This window comes from Chiloscyllium plagiosum, unplaced genomic scaffold (assembly GCF_037043375.1).
Source record: "Chiloscyllium plagiosum isolate Xiang-an unplaced genomic scaffold, Cpla_swu_hap1 HiC_scaffold_35, whole genome shotgun sequence".
In the NCBI taxonomy this organism is placed as follows: Eukaryota; Metazoa; Chordata; class Chondrichthyes; order Orectolobiformes; family Hemiscylliidae; genus Chiloscyllium; species Chiloscyllium plagiosum.
Window position 1 is genome coordinate 50,662,301 of NW_028270173.1, and position 24,277 is coordinate 50,686,577.

At 44.8% G+C, this 24,277-nt stretch overlaps 2 protein-coding genes and 1 pseudogene across 2 annotated transcripts in view; all 3 read left to right on the forward strand.

Annotated features, from left to right (window-relative positions):
- LOC122547123 (class I histocompatibility antigen, F10 alpha chain-like) overlaps nucleotides 1-24,277 on the forward strand; it is a 929,735-nt gene that overhangs the window by 466,360 nt on the left and 439,098 nt on the right. The gene's annotated exons all lie outside the window — the stretch shown is intronic.
- On the forward strand, nucleotides 1,767-22,840 carry LOC122546818 (zinc-binding protein A33-like). Its single transcript, XM_087978928.1, has 5 exons — nucleotides 1,767-1,850; nucleotides 6,650-6,883; nucleotides 14,244-14,266; nucleotides 14,370-14,491; nucleotides 20,868-22,840. Exons 2-5 carry the CDS (start codon nucleotides 6,776-6,778, stop codon nucleotides 21,404-21,406), a joined length of 792 nt encoding a protein of 263 aa, XP_087835054.1. The 5' UTR covers nucleotides 1,767-1,850; nucleotides 6,650-6,775; the 3' UTR covers nucleotides 21,407-22,840.
- LOC148140844 (uncharacterized) overlaps nucleotides 22,471-24,277 on the forward strand; it is a 265,345-nt pseudogene continuing 263,538 nt past the window's right edge.

The window sequence follows — 24,277 nt, forward strand, 5'->3', positions numbered from 1 at the left end:
TTACCCCCAGCCCCCTGAATGCATTGCCCTCATCGCTGAATGACTGCCTGCAGTCCCAGTGATGGCCACTAAAGATCTCCAGCGCCACTGAGTCTGCAAAAGCTGGCAGCTGACCGAAATACTGGGCAGTTTTCAAGGGTCTGCCCACTTTGCGGTGAAAGTGCCAGTCTGAGGCTTGTTAAGGGGCGCTCTTGGTGCAGAGGTAATATCCCTACCTTTCAGCCAAGAGACCAGGGTTCAATTCCCACCTGCCTCAGAGGTGTGTGTTAACATCTGTGAACAGATTGATACATATTGAAGATATTTACAATGTGATGTGCGCATGGCAGATACTGGTATCATAGTGATGTTACTAGACCAGGAGTCCAGGAATCCAGGCTCATATTCTCAAAACAAAGGTTCAAATCCCATTGGTGGAACTGAGGGACTTTTGTTGTACAGGGACAATGTCTCTGTCTCTGAACCAGGAGATCTGGACACCTGCTCCAGAGGTGGGTCAGAATATTAATAATGTAATAGTGGTGTGGGCTGGCTTTTCAATTAACATTGGGCTTTTTTATGAGATTGATATGGAGTCAGAAAACCATACAGTACAGGAACAGACCCTTCGGCCCAACATGCTGACCACGTAACCCAAACTGAGCTAGTCTCATTTGCCTGCATATCCCTCTAAACCTTTCCTGTTCATGCCCAAATGTCTTTTAAATCTTAAAATTGTACCCATATTGGCCACTTCCTCTGGCAGCTCTTTCCATACACAAACCCTCTGTGTGAAAAAGTTGACCTCGCGTTTGAATCTTTCCCCTCTCACCTTAAACCCATGCCCTCTAGTTTTGGACTCCATCATCCTTGAGAAAAGCTATTCACCTTATCTCTGGCTCCCATGATTTTATAGCCTCTACAAGGTCACCCCTCAGCATCCAATGCTCCAGGGAAAAATGGTTTCGGCTTTCCAACCTGCCATAAAGTCATAGAGCACCTAAACCTTTGCTCTTCATGTCCTTGTCCAAATGGATTTTAAATGTTGTAACTGTATCTGCATCTACCATTTCCTCTGGTTTATAACTCAAACCCTCCAGTCCCAGTAACATCCTTATAAATCTTTTTTGTACCTCTTCTAGTTTCATAGCATCTTTCCTATAGAAGGGTGACCAGAATTTTGTGCAGTATTCCAAAGGTGGCCTAACCAATGTTACCATTGTGCGGCTGTAACATGATTTCCCAACTCCATTGCTTAGTGCACTGACCAATGAGGGCAAGCACCTCCTTGATGGGGCAAGAAAGGGAGAGGAGCTAATGATACAACTGAGGAGAAAACACAGTACAACTGGTGACCGATAGCATGTACCTCCTCCAAATGAAGTTCCAGCATGACCAGTACACTTAGTCTGAAATATTTCTGTTCTTTTTTAACACGATTTTCCCCCTCTGGATCCTTTTCTGTAAAACTAATCCTCGGGATTACCAGTTAGCTCTCTGGTCGTGCGAGAAGGCAGTCAACAGTTATTCACCTTGGCGTGGCTGTGCAGTCACATGTGGTCATCGCCAAAAGAATGTGAGTGAACCAGATTAAGTGTTTAAGAGTGAAATCGTCAGTGCTGAGGAATGAAATAGAATGAAGGTAAATCCGCACCCACAGCTCTCTAACATTGACTGCCTTAACCCTCACGTTAGGGCAGTCTTTGGGGACACACTGTATTTTGACCTTCGGTGTATGTGGAGATTGTTTAACTGTGCATTTTGACCTTCTTCAGAATGAGTTCAATGAGCTTCTCGCAGTGGAAGAACGGAAACAGAGGAAGTGGAGTCTCCTCATTACCCAGCAACAGGAGAAGATTGCTGAGCTGGAGGTATGTTCAGCTCCACTGTGTCACCTTCTTGGGCAAGAGGGGAGTTCTAACTCCTGCTGAGGGAGTGGATAATAGGCGATAATGGAACAGCCACACATATCCATTATCCTGTACATCCTGCTCATCGGGCTATAGAACTCATTCCTGGTTTCGTATCCAGAAAACCATGGCTATTTAACAACTCAAATTCATCCTGGTTTCATCTTGTTACTCCTAATAGTCATTTGGTAACATAGAAATCTGGTAATCTTGCTGAAAAAAAAGTTTTGTCAAAAGTTTTCACCTTGGACTGATCAGGGCAATGTGCAAGAATACCAATTCCAGGTGGGTTTATCATTTATTCCGCTTAAAAGGAGAATGCTGATTGATTGATATCCCGATTGGTAACAACATTGCCATGAAAAATGCAATAATTAATGCAGATTGACAGTTTCCAGTTAGATGTTTTTTAAATTTTAAACCCAGGCAGGTTCCACGCAGCATAAATACTGCTTTCCCTTTTAATTGGTCCTGTTCAATGCAAGATGAAAAGCTTTGGTAAAATGTGTCTTATTCCTTACTTCAGCTCATTGTGTTACCTCTTCTTTGACCTTGAATATCCTCTGAGCCGATCCTATAATATCTCGATTTAAAATCAATTTAAACACTTCCCTCCGGGTGGAGCATAAATTGTAGTTAACGCCTCTGCAATTCCATTTCCCTTTGTTGCTGATATTTCCAAATCTTTATTTCCATCAGTACAGTGGTTTTTGGACTGTCCATTACATTAACAATCTTCATGCACACCTCCTCAATATCTTCCTGACTGCTCACCCTTATCCTATCCTCAGTAGAGTCATCTCAAACTATCCAGTCCATGTTTTAATGCTCACAATGTTCCGATTGCTTACTCCTTCATCTGTGCCCATTGATGTACTTCGTCTCGCAGTCAGGGGTCTATCTTCATTATAAAATTCTTTTTTTAAAAAGCCCTTACTATCTCAGTTATTACCTCCAGCGATATCTGCACATCTCGAATGCTGGCCTCCTGTGCTCTGCCAACCTTATTCTATTGATGTCTATACCTTCACTTGCCTCAGCATCAAAGCAATAATTCCCTTACAACACCTCTCCACATCTATACCTCATTTTCCTCCTTTAAAGCATTTCTTAAAATTCTCTGATCAAGCTTCTGATCCTATAATCTAACATTGCCTTCTGTGGTTTGTTATCATACTTTGTTTATAATGTCCCTGTGAAGTGCATTGGATTACTCCTTAAATGGAAGGTACTATATTAATTAAAGTCAGAGAATTGTACAGTATGAAAATAGACCCTTCGGTCCAACTCATCATTGCCGACCAAATATCCTAAGTTAATCTAGTCCCATTTGCCAGCATTTGGTCCATATGCCTCTGAACCCTTCCTATTCATCCAGGTGCCTTATAAATGTTGTATTTTTACCAGCCTCCACCACTTCCTCTGGCAGCTCATTCAGTACACACACCACCCTCTCTTTGAAAGAGTCACCACTTAGGTCCTGTTTATATCTTTCCTCTCTCACTTTAAAACCATGCCCTCCATTTCTGGACTCTGGGAGAAAGACACCTTGCCGACTTACATTATCTATGGCTCTCATGATTTTATAAACCTCTGTAAGGTCACCCCTCAGCCTTCAATGTCCCAGGGAAAACAGCCCCAGCCTATTCAGCACCTCCCCACAACTCAAACCTTCCAACCCCAGCAACATCCTTGTAAATCTTTTCTGCACCCTTTCATGTTTAGTAACATCCTTCCCATCGCAGCGAGACCAGATTGAATACAGTGTTCCAAAAGTGGCCTAACCAGTGACCACTTTTAATGTTGTTAATGTTGGGGCTGTATTACAGGTCTCCCAACAGTGAGCGTGAGGTAGAAGAACAAATAGGTAAACAGATTAGATTAGATTACTTAGTGTGGAAACAGGCCGTTTGGCCCAACAAGTCCACACCGACCCTCTGAACAGCAACCCGCCCAGACCCATTCCCCTACATTTACCCCTTCACCTAACACTACGGGCAATTTAGCATGGGCAATTCACCTCACCTATGGAAATTATTATGGAAAGATGTAGAGGCAATAAGGTAGTGGTGATGGGAGATTTTCATTTTCCCAACATTGACTGGGATACACTTAACGTCAGAGGTCTGGATGGGGTAGAATTTGTAAGAAGTGTCCAGGAGAGTTTTCTAGAGCAGTATGTTAACAGTCCGATGAGGGGAGGGGCCATATTGGACCTAGTATTGGGGAACGAGCCAGGACAGGCGATTGAAGTTGCGGTGGGGAATTTCTTTGGGAACAGTGACCACAATTCTGTAAGTTTTAGAATACTCGTAGATAAAGAAGAGAGTGTTCCTAAGGGAAGAGTACTAAACTGGGCCAAGGCCAATTGAATCAAAATTAGGCAGGAGCCTAATGTGGATTGGACACAGCTATTTGAAGAGAAGTCCACATTTCAGAAGTGGGAGGTTTTCAAAGATAGTGCAGGATAGGCATGTCCCGTTGAAGGCAATGGATTGGAAGGGTAAGATTCGTGAACCGTGGATGACAGGAGAAATTGTACGACTAGCCAAGAGGAAAAGGGAAGCATACATAAGGTCTAGGCAGCTAAGAACAGAATGGGCCCTGAAGAATATCGGAAGAGTAGGACAAGTCTTAAACGAGGAATCAAGCGGGCTAAAAGGGGTCATGAAATAGCTTTAGCAAGCAGAATTAAGGAGAATCCCAAAGAATTTTATTCTTATATAAGAAGCAAGCGGGTAACTAGAGAAAGGATTGGTCCTCTAAAGGATAATGAAGGAAGGCTGTGTGCCGAACCTGAGAGAATGAGTGAGATTCTGAATGATTACTTTGCATCAGTGTTCACTGAGGAGAGGAACATGATGAATGCTGAGATTAGAGACAGAAGTTTGATTAGTCTGGATCATGTTGACATAAGGAGGGAAGATGTGTTGGGTAGGCTAGAGGTTATTAAGGTGGACAGATCCCCAGGACCAGATGGGATCTATCCCAGGTTGCTGAGGGAGGCGAGGGAGGAAATAGCTGGGACTCTGACAGATATCTTTGTGGCATCCTTAAATACAGGTGAGGTGCTGGAGGACTGGAAGGTTGCACATGTTGTCCCCCTGTACAAGAAGGGTAGTAGGGATATTCAGGGTGACTACAGACCAGTGAGCCTGACGGTGGTGGGAAAGTTGCTGGAGAAGGTAATGAGGGATAGGATCTATTTATACTGAGAAAAGAATGGTCTTATCAGTGATAGGCAACATGGTTTTGTGTGGGGGAGATCATGCCTTACCAGGAAGTGACTAAGTTGAGAGATGAAGGAAGGGCTGTTGATGTCACATACATGGACTTTAGTAAGGCATTTGATAAGGTTCCCCATGGTAGACTGATGGAGAAAGTGAAGTCACATGGTGTGCAGGGTGTTCCAGCTAGGTGCATAAAGCACTGGTTGAGCAACAGGAGACAGAAAGTAGTAGCTGAAGGGTGTTTCTCAAAATGGAGAAAGGTGACCAGTGATGTTCCACAGGGGTCAGTGTTGGGGTCACTGTTGTTTGTAATATATATAAATGCTCTGGAAGAGAGCACTGTTGGTATGATCAGCAAGCTTGCAGATGACACAAAGATTGGTGGAGTAGCAGAAAGCATAAGGGACTGTCAGAGAATACAGGAGGATATAGATAGACTGGAGAGTTGGGCAGAAAAGTGGCAGATGGATTTCAATCCAGACAAATGTGAGGTGATGCACTTAGGCCAGTCTAATTCTAGAGTGAATTACACAATGAACGGAAGAGCTTTGGGAAAAGTTTATGGGCAGCGAGAGATCTGGGAGTGCAGGTCCATTGTACCCTGAAGTTGCTGCACAAGTGGATACAGTGGTCAAGAAGGCATATAGTATGCTTGCCTTCATCGGACGGGGTATTGAGTATTAGAGCTGGCAAGTCATGTTAACATTGTACGAGACATTGGTTAGGCTACATTTAGAATACTGTGTACAGTTCTGGTCGCCACATTACCAAAAGGATGTGGACGCTTTGGAGAGGGTGCAGAGAAGTTTTATGAGGATGTTGCCTGGTATGGAAGGTGCGAGCTATGAAGAGAGGTTGAGTAGGTTAGGTTTGTTTTCATTAGAAAAAAGGAGATTGAGGGGGGACCTGATTGTGGTCTACAAAATCATGAAGGGTATAGACAGGGTGGATAGAGACAAGCTTTTCCTCAGGGTGAAGGATTCAATAACGAGAGGTCACACTTTCAAGGTGAGAGGTGGAAAGTTTAAGGGGGATACATGTGGCAAGTACTTCACACAGAGGGTAGTGGGCATTTGGAATGCGTTGCCAGCAGAGGTGGTAGAGGCAGGCACAGTAGGTTCATTTAAGATGTGTCTAGATAGATACATGAGTTGGTGGGGAGTAGAGGAATATAGATGCTTAGGAATTGACCGACAGGTTTAGACAGTACATTTGGATTGGCTCAGGCTTGGAGGGCTGAAGGGCCTGTTCCTGGGCTGTAAATTTTCTTTGTTCTTTGTTCTTATCATTAAAAGAACAAAATTCCCAATTACAATACACTTAAATTTGGAATAATGCATTCAGTTTTCCATTGCAAAATTCAGATGGATATTTCATTCACAATCACATTTCCAATCTTTTCCACACTTCATTCCCTGATTAATTGTTTCCTTTGAACTGTCACTGAATGTACTGTACGTTCAGCCATGCAGTGTGGTTTTGACCAGGAGCTAGGGCTGATGGAAGAATGATCCTGTATCTCTTCCACAGGAAACCTCTGGGGAGCTCTTGCATCACCTCTCCTCGGAATTCTCGAAGATGCACCAATTCCTCGTGGAAAAGGAGCAGTGATTAAGCGAAGAGCTCGAGCGAGAGAAGGAGCAGTGCCTGCAAACGATGGAGGAGAATCTGACTGCGATTGAGACGGTCTGGTCAGTCACAGAGCATGATCTTTCCCAGCTTCGAGCCAGAATCACTCAGCAAGCTGACTGCCTGTTTCTCAAGGTGTGTACAGGGCTCCCAATACACTGTAACTATGAAGAAAAACAGCCTGGAATTTAACAAGATCTTAACCTGGCATTACTCCCTTTCTTACCCTTTGCTAGTCCACCATTATCAACCATAGAAACCCTACAGTGTAAAAACCTGTAGGCCCTTTGGACCAACAAGTCCTCACTGACCCTCTGAAGAGTAACCCACCCAGACCCACTCCCCTACCCTATTAATCTATATTTACCCCTAACTGATGCCCCTAACCTACACATCCCTTAACACTATGGGCAATCTAGCATGGCCAATTCACCTAACCTGCACATCTTTGGATGGTGGGAGGAAATTCACACAGACACAGGGAGAAAGTGCAAACTCCACACAGACAGTCGCCTGAGGCTGGAATCGAACCCAGGTCCCTGGCACTGTGAAGCAGCAGTGCTAACCACTGAGTCCAACCATGAGTGATATTTATTCTGTCCTTCAGGTGGGGAGATGGATGAAAACTCTGAAGAATTGGAACCGGTTTTGAGCAGTTTGCTCCATTTCTCACTGGTTGTGATGGAAAATCCTTATCCTTGCCCCTTCCCTAACTCTGCAATCTACCCCGACCTCTCAACTCTCTGAGGAATCTGTACTCTTCTGATTCTGGCCTCTTGAGCTCTGATTCTCCAGCTCCAGCACTGGAGATGGTGCCATCAGTTTGCAGAATCACTGAAGTGTTACCACACAGGTGGAGGCCATTTGGCCTCTCGAGTCTGTACTGGCCCTCCAAATGACAACTCACTTACTGCCAGTTTCTTGTTTTTCTCTTCTCCCATACCATTGCTCATTGTTTCAAACTAATCATCAAATGTCCTTGTGAACCAATCTCCACCAATGCAATGCATTATAGACATGTACCACTCTGTATTTTCTCACACCAATTTTGCAAATCACTTGAAATCTCTGTCCTCTTGTTTTAATCCTTTTCTGAATTGGGAACAATTTCTCCCTCTGTCCATACCTCTCATGACTTTGAATACTTAAGGAGAGTCATAGAGCACGGAAACTGACCCTTCAGTCCAACTGGCCCATGCCTACCATCATCTCAAACCAAACTAGTCCCACCTGCCTGCGCTTGGCCCGTAGCCCTCCAAACCTTTCCTATTCGTGTACTTATCCAAATCTCTTTTAAATGTTGTAACACATCCACCACTTTCTGTTGGAGGTCATTCCACACATGAAACAGTCGCTGTTTAAAAGAGTTGCCCCTCATGTCTTCAATGTCTTCTCCATTTAGCCTGCTTCTCTCCAAGGAGAACAGTCCCAACCTTGCCAAACTATCCTTTTAACAAAATTTCCAGTCGCCTAGGCCTCAAACTCTCAAATTTCCTTCCTAAACCCCTCTGTGTCATTCCTTCACTCTCTCCCTTCTGCCCTAAGATCTTAAAACATACCTGTTGTCTAAGCTTTTGCTCTTGTGACCTAATATCTCCTGTGTGGCTCAGTGTCACACTGTGTTTTGTGATGCCAAATTGAACATTGGGATGTTTCATTCCCTGGAAGGTGTTCTGTGTGTATATAAATAATTGTTAGGACCACAGGATCCTATGAAATCGGAATTGACCATTCAGCTGCTCGAGCCTGGTTCTCCATTAATAGGATCGTGGCTGATCCGACATTCTGTACATCTTTCCCTCTAACTCTTGATTTGCTTACTGATCAAGAATCTATCTATCTCCGCCTTAAATATACACAAGGATCTTGCTCCCACAGCTTTCTGTGACAAGGTATTTAAAGACTCTCAACCCACTGAGACAAGAAATCCCACCTCTTCTCAGTCTTAAATTGGCACTCCTTCATTCTGAGACTATGCTGTCTGGTTCGAGACTGCCTCATGAGAGGAAACATCCTTTACCCTGCCAAGCCCCTTAAGAATTCTATCTGTTTCAAAGAGATCACCTCCCATTCTCCTAAACTCCAGTGAGTAGAGTCCCAACCTGTTGAGCCTTTCCTCATAAGACAGTCCCTCCATACCAGGGATCATCCTGGTGAACCTTGTCTGAACTGTACCCATGAAATAATATCTTTCCTTAAATAGGTGGACCAAAACTGTCCACAGTATTCCACATGTGGTCTCACTGGCACCTTGCACAGTTGCATTAGGACTTCCCGACTGTTATCCTCCAACCCCTTCAAATAAGGGCCAAACTTCCACAACATTCCTGATTACCTGCTGTACCTGTGTCCTCACATTTTGTGTTTCCTGCACAAATCCCTTCGTTGTTGATGATCTGAAACCAGCTTTTACAAGTGTCCGGTACCTGCATTGTGTCGCATTCCTGACACAAACAACTTTTCTGGATATTTGAGCTTTGTTTTAGCAAGTAGAGATGTATTTCGGGATGTGACTGATGTTTGACAAATGACAAATTGAATGAATGGGTGTGAAGCAGTATTATTCTGATTAAGGACAGCAAATAAAGGCATTCCCTGTTTTTTGAAAGTTTGCTTTATGCACGTTTGCTTCAACATTAGCACCTGTTTTTGCTAACTGAAAGAAATCTGGAGGGATTTCGCTTTTACGAAGAAAGGTGAAATTTTTTCCCATATAAATTAATGCTTCTTCGCTTTACGCCATTTCAGCTTCTGAAAGATTTCACAGGAACGCTCCACTTTCAGATAGCAGGGGGATACCTGTACCAGAATAAAAGTGAGTCACTGCAGATACTGCAAAAACCAGAACATGTTGGAGATATTCAACGGTTCTTTTAGCATCTGTTGCTTCAAATGTTAATTTGAAGTCCAACATGACTCTCTAGGAATCTCCCCAGTGATATCAAACTTGAAACTTGCTTTCCCCTGGAAGCTGATGTATGAGATAGAGTCATAGAGATGTGCAGTATGGAAACAGACCCTTCGGTCCAACCTGTTCATGCCGAACAGATGTCCCAACCCAATCTAGTCCCACCTGCCAGCACCCGGCCCATATCCCTCCAAACCCTTCCTATTCATATACCCGTCCAAATGCCTTTTAAATGTTGCAATTGTACCAGCCTCCGCAACATGACCTCCCAACTCCTGTACTCAATACTCTGACCAATAAAAGAAAGCATACCAAATGCCTTCTTCACTATCCTATCTACCTTCGACTCCACTTTCAAGGAGTTATGAACCTGCACTCCAAGGTCTCTTTGTTCAGCAACACTCGCTAGGACGTTACCATTAAGTGAATAAGTCCTGCTAAGGTTTGCTTTCCCAAAATGCAGCACCTCACATTTATCTTAATTAAACTCCATCTGCCACTTCTCAGCCCATTGGCCCATCTGGTCAAGATCCTGTTGTAATCTGAGGTAACCCTCTTCGCTGTTCACTTCACCTCCAATTTCGGTGTCATCTGTAAACTTACTAACTGTACCGCTTTTGCTTCCATCCAAATCACTTATGTAAATGACAAAAAGTAGAGGGCCCAGCACTGAGCCTTGTGGCTGGTCACTGGTCACAGGCCTCCAGTCTGAAAAACAACCGTCCACCACCACCCTCTGTCTTCTACCTTTGAGCCAGTTCTGTATCCAAATGGCTAGTTCTCCCTGTATTTCATAAGATCGAACCTTGCTAATCAGTCTCCCATGGGGAACCTTGTTGAACGCCTTACTGAAGTCCACATAGATCATATCTACTGCTCTGCCCTCATCAATCTTCTTTGTTACTTCTTCAAAAAACTCAATCAAGTTTGTGAGACCTGATTTCCCATTCACAAAGCCATGTTGACGATCCCTAATCAGTCCTTGCCTTTCCAAATACATGTACATCCTGTTCCTCAGGATTCCCTCCAACAACTTGCCCACTACTGAGGCAAGGCTCACTGGTCTATAGTTCCCTGGCTTGTCTTTACCGCCCTTCTTAAACAGTGGCACCACGTTAGCCAACCTCCACATTTGCACCTCACCTGTGACTATTGATGATGCAAATATCTCAGTAAGAGGCCCAGAAATCACTTCTCTAGCTTCCCACAGAGTTCTCGGGTACACCTGATCAGTTCCTGGGGATTTATCCACCTTTACCCGTTTCAAGACATCCAGCATTTCCTCCTCTGTAATCTGGACATTTTACAAGATGTCACCATCTATTTCCCTACAGTCTATATCTTCCATATGCTTTTCCACAGTAAATACTGATGCAAAATACTCATTTAGTATCTCCCCCATTTTCTGTGGCTCCACACAAAGGCTGCCTTGTTGATCTTTGGGGTGCCGTATTTTCTCCCTAGTTACTCTTTTGTCCTTAATATATTTGTAAAATCCCTTTGGATTCTCCTTAATTCTATTTGCCAAAGCTATCTCATGTCCCCTTTTCGCCCTCCTGATTTCTCTCTTAAGTATACTCCTATTGCCTTTATACTCTTCTAAGGATTCACTCGATCTATCCTGTCTATACCTGACATATGCTTCCTTCTTTTTCTTAACCAAATCCTCAATTTATTTAGTCATCCAGCATTCCCTGTATCTACCAGCCTTTCCTTTCACCCTAACAGGAATATACTTTCTCTGGATTCTTATTATCTTATTTCTGAAGACTTCCATTTTCCAGCCGTCCCTTTACCTGCAAACATCTGCCTCCAATCAGCTTTTGAAATTTCTTGCCTAATACCATCAAAATTGGCCTTTCTACAGTTTAGAACTTCAACTTTTAGATCTGGTCTATTCTTTTCCATCACTATTTTAAAGTGCTCCCCCACTGACACCTCAGTCACCTGCCCTGCCTTATTTCCCAAGAGTAGGTCAAGTTTTGCACATTCTCTAGTCGGTACATCCACATACTGAATCAGAAAATTGTCTTGTACGCACTTAAGAAATTCCTCTCCATCTGAACCTTTAACACTATGGCAATCCCAGTTGATGTTTGGATAGTTAAAATCCCCTACCATAACTAACCTATTATTCTTACAGATAGCGGAGATCTCCTAACAAGTTGGTTTCTCAACTTCCCTCTGACAATTGGGGGGGGGTCTATAATACAATCCCAATAAGGTGATCATCCTTTCTTATTTCTCAGTTCCACCCAAATAACTTCCCTGGATGTATTTCTGGGAATATCCTCCCTCAGCACAGCTGTAATGCTATCCCTTATCAAAAATGCCACTCCACCTCCTTCCTTGCCTCCCTTCCTATCCTTCCTGTAGCACTTGTATCCTGGAACATTAAGCTGCCAGTCCTGCTCATCCCTGAACCGTGTTTCTGTAATTGCTCTGATATCCCAGTCCCATGTTCCTAACCATGCCCTGAGTTCATCAGCCTTCCCTGTTAGGCCCCTTGCATTGAAATAAATGCAGTTTAGGTTATAAGTCCTACCTTGTCCCTGCCTGCCCTGACTGTTTGACTCACTTCTGTTCTCTACTGTACCAGTCTCAAATTGATCTCTTTCCTCACTATCTCCCTGGGTCCCACCCCACCTTACTAGTTTAAATCCTCCTGAGCAGCTCCAGCAAATCTCCCTGCCAGTATATTAGTCCCCATTCAATTTAGGTGCAATCCGTCCTTCTTGTACGGGTCACTTCTCCCCCAAAAGAAATTCCAATGATCCAAAAATGTGAATCCTTCTCCCATACACCAGCTCCTCAGCCATGCATTCACCTGCTCTGTCCTCCTATTCCTGAACTCACTAGCTCGTAGCACTGGGAGTAATCCAGATATTACTACCCTTGAGGACCTCCTTTTTAAATTTCTGCCTAACTCTCTGTAATCTCCCTTCAGAATCTCAACCTTTTCCCTTCCAATGTCATTGGTTCCAATGTGGACAATGACCTCCTGCTGGCCCCTCTCCCCCGTGAGAACATTCTGCACCCTCTCTGAGACATTCTTGATCCTGGCACCAGGGAAACAACACACCATTCTGCTTTTTTTCTGCTGGCCACAGAAACGTCTATCTGTACCTCAAACTAGACAGTCCCCTAACACAATTGATCTCTTGGAAGCCGACGTGGCCCTTGTTGCATTAGAGCCGGTCTCTACACCAGAAACTTAGCTGTTTGTGCCATTTTCCCCTGAGAATCCATCACCCCCTATACTTTCCAAAACAGCATACCTGTTTGAAATGGGTATATCCACAAAAGACTCCTGCACTAGGTGCCTACCTCTCTTACCTTTCCTGGAGTTAACCCATCTATGTGACTGTGTCTGAGACTCTCTCTCCCCCCACCTTCCTATAACTGCCATCCATCACATACTGTTGCTGTTGCAAATTCCTCATCGCTTCTATCTGTGTCTCCAACCGATCCACTCGATCTGATAAGATTCGCATCCAACAGCATTTATGGCAGATATAATCCACAGTAACCCTTAAACTTTCTTTAAACTCCTACATCTGACAAGAAGTACATCTCACCGCAAAGGCCATTTTTGCTCCTTCACAATCTACAGACCCAGAAAATAACACCCTCTTATTCCTCTACAAAACATTGCACCTGGTTAAATTAATAGCTATTGCTTATATTTTAAGTTAAATCAAGAGACTTATCTCCAAAAACATATAATCAAGAAAGAACCCACTGTACTCACTAATACAGTCTTTCTCTTGGACAGACTTAAAACAACAATTAACTTATCTGATTCTGTGTTGTGAACTTTGCCCAAACCGGTTCCTCCAAGATTAGTTGTGAAATTCACTGTTTGTTAATTTTCCCAGATGCACTCCGATGTCCAGCAACACATGAATTCAAAAACTGCAAAGGCAGTAACTGTGCAGGTTCTCTCTCTCTCTCTCTCTCTCTCTCCTGCACTGTCCTCACCATGTGCTTCCTTTGTCTGTTCTTCTCCCTTTTAAAATTAACTTTTTTTTTCCAAAGTTCCAAAAGAATGCCACAGCATATAAAACAGTAATTGCTGCTCCTGGAATTCAAGGAAGTCACCTCCAACACCTAAAATACCTCAAAAAGAAAAGGAGCAGCTCTTACAGCCAGAAATTTTTCCCGTCCTCCATCTTGGATTACCCAGAATCCAAGCTAACATTTGGAGTCTAGCTGCCTCTTCATCAGCTCTGCTGGTTTCTTGGCTAATATCTATCCTTCCATCAGCATCTAAAAAATGTCAGGTCATCTAATAGTTACCATGCTGTTAATTGTGGGATATAACAGTGTACAGATTCAGTGCCACATTTCGCATATTACAACGGTGAATTTGGTTCCATACTATGCACATGTTTGACTGTAAAATGGCTTGACCTTCTGAGGGGTCCCAAATAATTATTCTGGTCTGTATACAATGCCAGGCAATGCCTGGAATAATTGACCATTGCCTCCCTAAGATTTGTCTGACTGCAAAGATCAATGCAGGTTATCAACAGTGAGAATGCTTTACTCGTTATTAACCGTTGTGTTCTTCTTAATTGTACACAGGAATTCAAAGGATTAAGAAAGCGGTGAGTGTACATTATATGACTTACATATTCACCATTGGTGTATTTAATTTTAACTATTTTAGTTAATATTTCAAGCAAACATGTTGTTAATCCATTTTCTCAGACTCCAGGAAATGGGACAAAAAACAGAAGCGAGTGTGGTTCGCAAAGGCCTGGAATTGGGAATATTCAAGGGACCCCTGCAATACACTGTCTGGAAAGAAATGTTACAAATCCTCTCACCTGGTAAGTGGCGTATGGGTTGGTTATAATTCTCTCTCCAGTAAAAATTGATAGATTTACTAAAATTATCTCTTTCTGATAAATACAGATGGATTTATTGCAATCCTTTTACTTTCCCAGTCAAACCAATAGATAAACGTCTTGTTCTGCGATCACACTAATTCATAATATGGTATGTGGAACTCAGTGCCAGTGTGATGACTGGTATGTAGACCATATACATCAAAGACAGGCAGATCATATCAAATGGCAGTCTGTTTGGCTGTTCACCAAACATGCAAGGTACTGAACATCCCAATCAGCCCATGATTTCAAAACTCACAACACAGAGTCCAATTCTAGATGTGATTCTGCAATTGGGCAGAATTTTCTGGAATATCCTTAAAAATGAGGAATTATGCTGAAAACCAATTTAGAATTGTCAGTCAGGCTCACAGTGGTGCTTTTGTGTTTATTGGAGGCAGTATAAAGTAATGCACAGGACTCTTTTCTTAACATGCAGAAAGAGATGTACCTACAGAGTGTCTGTTTCTACTCAACAAAATAGGGGACAGCCATTTGCCAATTCATTTCACATCTTGACCAATCAGAGCCAACCTTCCTGGTTTAAAATTTATCGAAGTCTGGCAGTTCACTGTCAATCGCCATTAACTGGTGCATTCTCCATGGCAATGCCTCACCAATTGCAGTCCATTTGTCAACCAATCATCACTCTCCTCTCATGTAAGTGTGAGCTTATATTTTGAATTGGAATTCTTGTTAAATGTTCTGATGTATGCAAGTCAAATGTCAAGGGAATATCCAGCCTTCACATGAGAGGAACTACATTTCAAACTATATCTCACTGAAGGTGCTGATGAGCAAATTACTGAAAGGAAGGGTTTGACACAACAGTAAATATGAGTTGAAAAAAATATCAATGTGAATGCAATAATTTGATCATTTTCGAAAATGACCAATTCATAAACATGGCCATTAGAAAATGCCAAGCCAGCAAAGCTAATCAATAAAATCTGTTTTACTCTTTCACTTAAGAAGGAGGCAGAGAGGGAGAGAAATTTGTGCCTTTAATCTTGGTCAGCAGGGCGATTGGTGAGGACCCAAGCTGAGCAAAGGAATTAGTTTAACTGAGACTATTTTTGCATCCACATCTGATGTTATCATGGAACATGCACTCTGGGTGGAATTCATATGAAAGTGGGGATCAGAAACAAGCTGCCTTTTACCCTGGGTTTTTCTGCAATGGTATCTGGACAAGAAGGAGGGTGTGTACATATCCAGTTCACTCCCAGTCTCAGGGTTCACTCACATTCACTCTCACACACATACAGAGCCTCTTATTCACTCACAGACTCATTCATAGAATCAGACAGTTCCTACATTGTGGAAGCAGGCCCTTTGGCCTATCGAGTCAACACCAACTGTCTGAAGAGCATCCCTCCCAAACCCACTTCCCGAGCCCATCTCTGTAACCCTGCGTATCCCGTGGCTAATCCACCCAGCCTGCACAGACCTGCACACTATGGGCAATTTTGTATGATCAATCTGCCTAACCTGCACATCTTGGGACTGTGGGAAGAAACCAGAGCATCCAGAGAGAGCCCATGCAGATGTAGGGAGAATGTGCAGACTGTTGCTCGAGGCTGGAGTTGAGCCTGGGTCCCTGGTGCTGTGAGGCAGCAGCACTAACCACTATGCCACAATGCTGTCAGAGAACCACTCTCTGAGTCACTCTTTCTCTGTGGATACTGAAGGCACAACGGGTCTATACTATTTGAGCAAACTCAGAGGAGAAAAACATAGTTTAAAACAAAAAGTAATAGTGTAATTAGAAATGAACATGCTGCTTGTACTATTCTGAGCTATACAAGTTGGACCAGTATGCTTCATTTGCAAATTTTACTGGGTTTTCCTTAAGAAGGGGTCAATCAATTCCATCTGCAGAAATAAAGAAATGGAATTAAAAAGTAATAAAAATTGCCTGTTTTGTGGAAGGAGAGTCATTTTGTAACAAGAGGCTTATTAGTAACCGAACGAGAGGGGGAATGTGTCACATTGGGGAGCTGTGTGTTGTGTGCAGATGTTTTTCTAATTAAGAGAATTAGAGTCAAATTCTGAGTCAATGATGGCCTTCTGTAAAGTATTCAGTTAGTCCGATTTCTCCACTTTATCCATGTGTGCCTCCAAAGTTTACTTCATTCAAACAACCAAACCAGTTTCCTTCCAAAGCCATGGATTGTTTCAGTTTGCACTGACCTTGTGAGTAACCAAGTTCAGGGCATTACCACTTGCTGCATTAGAAAGATGTTGCACCATGTATCCAAAACTTTAAGTGTCCCTTCGTGCTTGTACTATGAGCAGATGGGAAGACTATTGTCCTTGCCCGCATTATCCAAACTGAGCATAATGTTGGAGGCTTGTATCACATCTGCCCACGAGTGCTTGTGCTGCAGAGAACAAGTTTAGCTTCTCCACCCCAGCCTTGTAGCTGGAGCTATTCTGGGAAACCTCGGCTTGCCCTCTCTAAAGGACATCTTTAAAGTAGGGTAACCTGGACCTGAGGCCTAATCGGAGCTTGACAAAGGTCCAGGATAACACCCCCTGCTTTTGTACTTGTTTCTTCTGATGGCCAACATCTCCCAGGCTGTGTAGCCTCTGGTTCTCTCTCGATGTGTCCTGTTTAAGGCAGGAATGAAGAGACCGTGTGTCTTTGGAGACCTTTCCCTTGAAAGGCAGAGGAAGCAGAGCTCTTGAATCTTTTTAAGGCAGAGACAGATAGATTGTTGACGAATGAGGTGGGTTGGGCATGGGAGTAGGCGGGAATGTAGAGCCGTCAGATCAGCCTGACCTGACCTGACTGAATGGTGGAGCAGCCTAGAGGGGCTGAATGGCCCTACTGCTGCTCCCAATGATATCTTTACATGTCCTGCTAACAACAAAGAGCTGTACACAAGCCCTGCCAGTTCCTCTGTTCCTGCACACCCTGTAGAACTGAATTTTAGTGTTTCTATTCGGAAGTGGGGAAGGAATGGAGAGCCACACTGGGAAGGGTTAGGAATGGGCTGTAGTGCAATATAAAACATGGACTAACATATAAACACCAAATGGGCGAGACAGTGACATAGTGCTATTATCCCTGGACTGTTAACCAGAGATCCAGATAACGTTCTGGGGAATGGCAGATGGTGGAATTTGAATTCAATGAAAAAATATTTGAACTTATGAACCAAATGATGAACATGAAGCCAATTTTGATGATTGGTAAAAGCAACATTAGTTCATGAATGTCTCCTAGGGAAAGAAACTGCCATCCTTACCTGGCTGAGATGTGACTCCACAGCCACAGTGATGGGTAATGAATGCTGGCCTAGCCAGAGATACCCACGTCCCCCATGAATGAATAAAACGTGTTCCTGTGTCCCTCCAGTGTTTGCACCATGAGCTGATGATGAGATTTCCTTTCCTTGTCCATAATGTCTGAACCTGACATAATCTCAGACACTTGTAACAAATCTCCCCCTTTGTCTCAATGTTTATGTCAGTCCACGCTGTGTTTTTCTTTCACAGCCAAGAGAGTCACCATCACAGGAAGTGCCCTCACAGTTCACTGGCGGTGACCAGCAAGCTCAGAGTCAGTCCCCTGAACTGAGGAGATTCCAGATCTCCTGGTTATATTTTTCTTTTTTTTATCTTTCTTCTCCCCTGCGATAGTGCTTATTTTTCCTCACATCACCCATGTTGTGCAGGGACTCAGCAAAGATACCAATCGCAGAAATAATTGTATTCAATACTCCTTCATCAGGAAAAACTTCAATGTGGCTGGGAACCAGTAATAAGCAAAGCCCGAAAGGGGCAATGCTTATGTCAGGGACGTTAATAAACTGCATGAGGTTTTTTTCCAGTTGTGACATGGTCGCCATTAGGTCAGCTTTTCATCACATTTTTCTCTTCAAGTAAGATGTCAACATCTGCCGTTGGGGGATTTGAACAGAATGTTAGCTTGAGATGCTGCATTACGAACTCAGTGACACTACCATTACAGCACTGCTTCCAAAGGTAGGGACGTTACCACTACACTGAAACTCAGGTAGCATTGGGATTTGAACTAACGCCCTGTGAGAAGTTGTAACCGAGCACCTCGGAACACTGGGCCACATTCCAGATATCTAACATCGGCACAAAGACATGGCTCAGACAAACACACGGATTATTGCATTCCTGGCGTGAAGCCAACAGGCTTAACCAGTTTGGGGACCAAACCTCGGACCTTAGAGTCATTTAACTCACACAGTACCCATCTGAGCTTCCTGCCCAACTCAATGAAGTGTTACACTCCACTACAGCCTAACCCCTCCCGCTGTGACCCTCTATTGATGTTTCCTCATTCACTTATCCAGCTTCCCCTGAAATGCACACACTCTCCAATCCAAACACTCCCTATGGCAGCAAGCTGCATGTTTTTTTCCTGTCCTGTACAGTGGCTCAGTGGTTAGCACTGCAGTCTTGCAGCGCCAGGAACCTGGGTTCGATTCCAGCCTTGGGTGACTGGGGTTTGCACATTCTCTCCGTCTCTGCGTGGGTTTGTTCTGGTTCCCTCCTGCAGTCCAAAGATGTGCGGGTTAGGGTGGATACGCCATGCGAAATTGCCCCATAGTGTTCAGGGATGTGGAGGTTAGGTGCATTAGTCAGGGGTAGCGGAATTGATTTGGGTTGGATACTCTTCAGAAGTTCGATGTGGATTTGTTGGGCCAAAGGGCCTGTTTCCCCACTGTAGGGATTCTATTCAAAAGATGTTTCTATTATAGAGTCATAGAGATGTACAGCATGGAAACTGACCCTTCAGTCCAAATTGTCCATGCCAACCATATAACCCCACCCAATCTAGTCCCACCTGCCAGCACCCGGCCCATATCCCTCCAAATCCTTCCTATTCATATACCCATCCAAATGCCTCTTAAATGTTGCAATTGTACCAGCCTCCGCCACTTCCTCTGGCAGCTCATTCCATTCAGGCACCACAGTCTGCATGAAAGTTTTGCCTCTTTGGTCTCTTTTATATCTTTCCCCTCTCACCCTAAACCTATGCCCTCTAGTTCTGGACTCCCCCACCCCAGGGAAAAGTCTTTGCCTCTCTACCCTATCCATGCCCCTCATTAATTTGTAAACCTCTATAAGGTCACCCCTCAGCCTCCGATGCTCCAGGCCCAGCTTGTTCAGCCTCTCCCTATAGCTCAAATCCTCCAACCCTGGCAACATCCTTGTAAATCTTTTCTGAACCCTTTCAAGTGTCGCAACATCTTTCCGATAGGAAGGAGACCAGAATTGCACGCAATATTCCAACAGTGGCCTAACCAATGTCCTGTACAGACGCAACATGACCTCCCAACTCCTGTACTCAATACTCTGACCAATAAAGGAAAGCATACCAAATGCCTTCTTCACTGTCCTATCTACCTGTGACACCACTTTCAAGGAGCTATGAACTTGCACTCCAAGGTCTCTTTATTCAGCAACACTCCCTAGGACCTTACCATTAAGTGTATAAGTCCTGCTAAGATTTGCTTTCCAAAAATGCAGCACCTCGCATTTATCTGAATTAAACTTCATCTGCCACTTCTCAGCCCATTGGCCCATCTGGTCAAGATCCTGTTGTAATCTGAGGTAACCCTCTTCGCTGTCCACTACACCTCCAATTTTGGTGTCATCTGCAAACTCACTAACTGTACCTCTTATGCTCACATCCGAATCATTTATAAATATGACGAAAAGTAGAGGACCCAGCACCGATCCTTGTGCCACTCCACTGGACACAGGCCTCCAGTCTGAAAAACAAGCCTCCACCACCACCCTCTGTCTTCTACCTTTAAGCCAGTTCTGGCTAGTTCCCTCTGTATTCCATGAAATCTAAACTTGCTAACCAGTTGATTTCCCTGACTGGATTTTATAGAATCCCTACAGTGTGGAAACAGGCCCTTTGGCCTAACAAGTCCACACTGACCCTCTGAAGAGTATCCCACCCAATCCCATTGTCCATTCCCCTATACTTACCCTGACTAATATACCTAACCTACACATTCCTGAACACTATGGGATTATTTAGCATGGCCAGTTCACTGAACCCGCACATGTTTAGCCTGTGGGAAGAAACCAGAGCACCCGGCAGAAACCCACGCAGACTCGGGGAGAATGTGCAAACGCCACACAGACAGTTGCCCGAGGTGGGAATTGAACCCGGGTCCCTGGCGCGGTGAGGCAGCAGCGCTGATCCCTGACCCACCATGTCACCACAACAGTTGACAGCTATTCTCTTGATGGTGTCTGGTTTTGATTGTTCCCGTGTCGCGCGTTTCTAACCTTCTTGTTATTTTCACAAACAAAGTGCCAGCACCGCTGACCCTGGATCTCAGCACAGCGCAGGCCAGGCTCCTGCTGTCCGAGGACCTGACCGCGGTCCACGCCGGCGATGAGAGGAGAAACCTCCCGAACAACAGGGTGAGGTTCGAGCCCTGCACCTGCGTGCTGAGCAGCCAGGGCTTCAGCTCCGGCCGGCACTACTGGGAGGTGGAGGTGGCTAACAAGACCGACTGGGACTTGGGCTTGGCCCGGGAGAATGCCCAAAGGAAGGGCCAGATCACGCTGATGCCCTCGATTGGCTATTGGACCATATGTCAGAGGCAAGAGCACATCTACGGGGCCCTGACTGCTCCCTCCACCCTCCTCAAACTGGGCGCCAAGCCCAAGAAGATAGGGGTCTACCTGGATTACGAGGGAGGGCAAATCTCCTTTTACGATGCCGACAGTATGACCCACCTCTACACTTTCACTGACACCTTCAACGGCAAACTCTTCCCCTTCTTCAACCCCTGGTTAAACACCAGGAACTCCGAGCCCCTCAAACTGTGCCACGTGAAACTGTAACGGGTTCAGGGGAAGGGGGAATGGGGCACACCTCGTCAGAGCTCTAACGTTGGTTGGGGAAACGTGATGCACAAATCTCCTGGGAAATCCAGCAGGTCAAGGCCTCAGCCAGTTGGGAGTGTCCGGAATTTGCCAGTCAATCCACTGCCTCCTGGTGTCTGCCTCACCCTGCCTCAGCCTCTCCATTATTTGTCAGCACTTGCTAGTTATCCACATTAACACCCCCCGTCCCCTCACCCTGACAAGCAGTTTAAACTGGTGCCCATCTCATGGATTCATCTTTCTTAATGCCATGCCAATCTGCAGACTGAGTCACCCTGGAGTTTTTTAAAGTTGAAGCCTTGTCATTTGAAAATGTATTCTGCATCTTCTTTCCCTTATTCTCAGTCCAGTACATCTTTCCCTCTGTTTCTCTTTCTGTACCCGATATTGATCCTAAATGATACTGCGTTCTTCACCACACATTCCTCCATTGTCTTCTCCATCTTTAACTCTCAGGATGGTCAGTCCTGCTGTTCCCTGTGCTCCCACTTCCTTACCTGAGGTGATGTCATCAACGCACATGTCCAGCAAGGTAGGACATGCAAGGATTTTGACGACATGCAGGACAAAGCAGCCTGCTTGGTTGGCACCCCATTGAGAAACATTTCCTCCCTCCCGCAATCAATGTTCAGTCGCAGCAGTGTGTACCATCCAGAAGCTGCACTGCAGAAGTTCACCAAGGCTCCTTGGACAGCTCCTTCTAACCTCACGACCACTGCTGTGTCGCAGGAGAAGGGCAGCAGATACCTGAAAACCTGCAAGTGCCCCTCCCACCTTCCTGACTTGGAAATACATCGCTGTGCCTTTACTGTCAGTGGGTCAGAATCCTGGAACTGGCTCCCGCATGGTAGCGTGGGTGTAACTACAGCAGTTCAAGGAGGCAGCTTACCCCCCGCTTTCTCGGAGGTAACTGGGAGTGGACAATAAATGTTGGCCTGGCCTGTGACATCCATGTCCCATGCATTAATAAAACAAGAACAAATTGGACTCAATCTGAAGGCTGTAGGAAACTGTAACTGACCATGCCACGAGATGAATTTTACACCTCACCCATGCTGGGCGTGTTTTTGATGGGGTAAGGGTCACATTAAATACAAGGGCTGGGCAGCTCACCACCTTCCCACTCACTTGTAAGTGCTGTCACTCACTCTGGTGGGAGAAGGGAAGGAGTTCCCAAATCCGCTGCCTGCTCACCATTTCTGACTAACTCATGAATGGGCCATTAAGCTGCTCCTGTTGCTGAGTAATCAACCCATTTTTAAGGGGACATGACACAGAAAGATGCAGGAGAGCCAGAATAGGGATATCAAATTCTCACAGTAATTAAGAACACAGGACTGTTGTGTTACATTCAGTCGCCTCCTTTATCTGTTGCCTATTTAATTCAGAGTCCTTTACTTCAAAGTAAACGCGTATGAAGTGACTGTTTTGCGCACTGTGTTCGAAGGTCAGTGACTAATCCTGTTGTAAAGTGCCTGGAGATGTTTGCTTCTCTATTAAAGATACGGTTGAAAAGCTAATTAGGGTTATCGTTTTTACTCGGTTTTCTCCTTTTGTCAACCACAAGGTGTATGTGATTCAGGAGAAAGTGAGGTCCTGGAGATCAGAGCCGGAGATGTGTTGCTGGAAAAGCGCAGCAGGTCAGGCAGCATCCAGGGAACAGGAGAATCGACGTTTCGGGCATAAGCCCTTCCTGAAGAAGGGCTTATGCCCGAAACGTCGATTTTCCTGTTCCCTGGATGCTGCCTGACCTGCTGCGCTTTTCCAGCAACACATCTCCGTATGTGATTCAGGTAAAACGACACCATCCTGTTTGTCACACAAGCCGTACTGACCATTCCCCAGCAGCAAAGATGCCAATTCGGAAGCACACACCTCCTTCTGGAATGTTCCTACGCAGAAGAAGTCTGGAGAGGAATGCAGTGGTGTTTGTCGAGGTTCGTCCCGAGCAGCGCCCTGACGCGGGACTCCGTGCTCTACGGCCTGTTCCCCGGGACGCAGACCGAGACGAACATCAACTGTGCCTGGAGGATCATCAACTTGGTGAAGGCCGCTCTCTGGGCGGTCCGAAACCTGCTGATCTTCCAGCTGAAGGAGTTGACCCCAACTGAGTGTTGCAGACTGGTACATTCCAAGGTCCAGGACTACATGTTGAGGGACGCGCTGAAGCCAAGGCGCGGTGGGGAAAGACCACCGTGTAACATCTGCCTGCCTAAGCACAGGGGTCCGACGCAGTAAGGGGGCTCCGCAGACCCCACAACTAAACATGTAATGGTACAGACCTGTATATATGAATGATTACTCTGTCTCTGTATACCAAGAAATTGAATGTTTATATATGTCTGGCATGACCAATTGTACAGATCATCAAAATATTTATGAATAAATATATTTTTGAAATAAAAAAAGGATAATTCTTCAGGCCCTGGAGTGGGGATGTGCTGGGAGATTATTTCTGTTCAATGGACAGTCTCACAGTAAAGGAGTGTCCATTTCGGACGGGGAGAAGACAATGTTCTCTCACTCAGAGTGGGGTGTGTCTTTGGAATTCCCTGCCCTGAGGGTCTGTGGATGTTCAGTCATTGAGTTGATTCAGGACCAGGCTATTGGATCCGAATTAAATGGATAGGAATGGGGAAGGTTTGGGAAGGTGGGGTGGAGGGAGCAGATCAGCCAGGTTCTTATTGAATGAGCAAAGAGCATGAAGGGCCGAACATACTCCCAGCTGTTCGAGTTCTGTCTGTACAGGGATGGAGAGACACACTGCTGGGAATGGAATTGCTCTCAATTGGTGACCATTGGGATGGTTTCAGCGATGGGGGTTTGGAA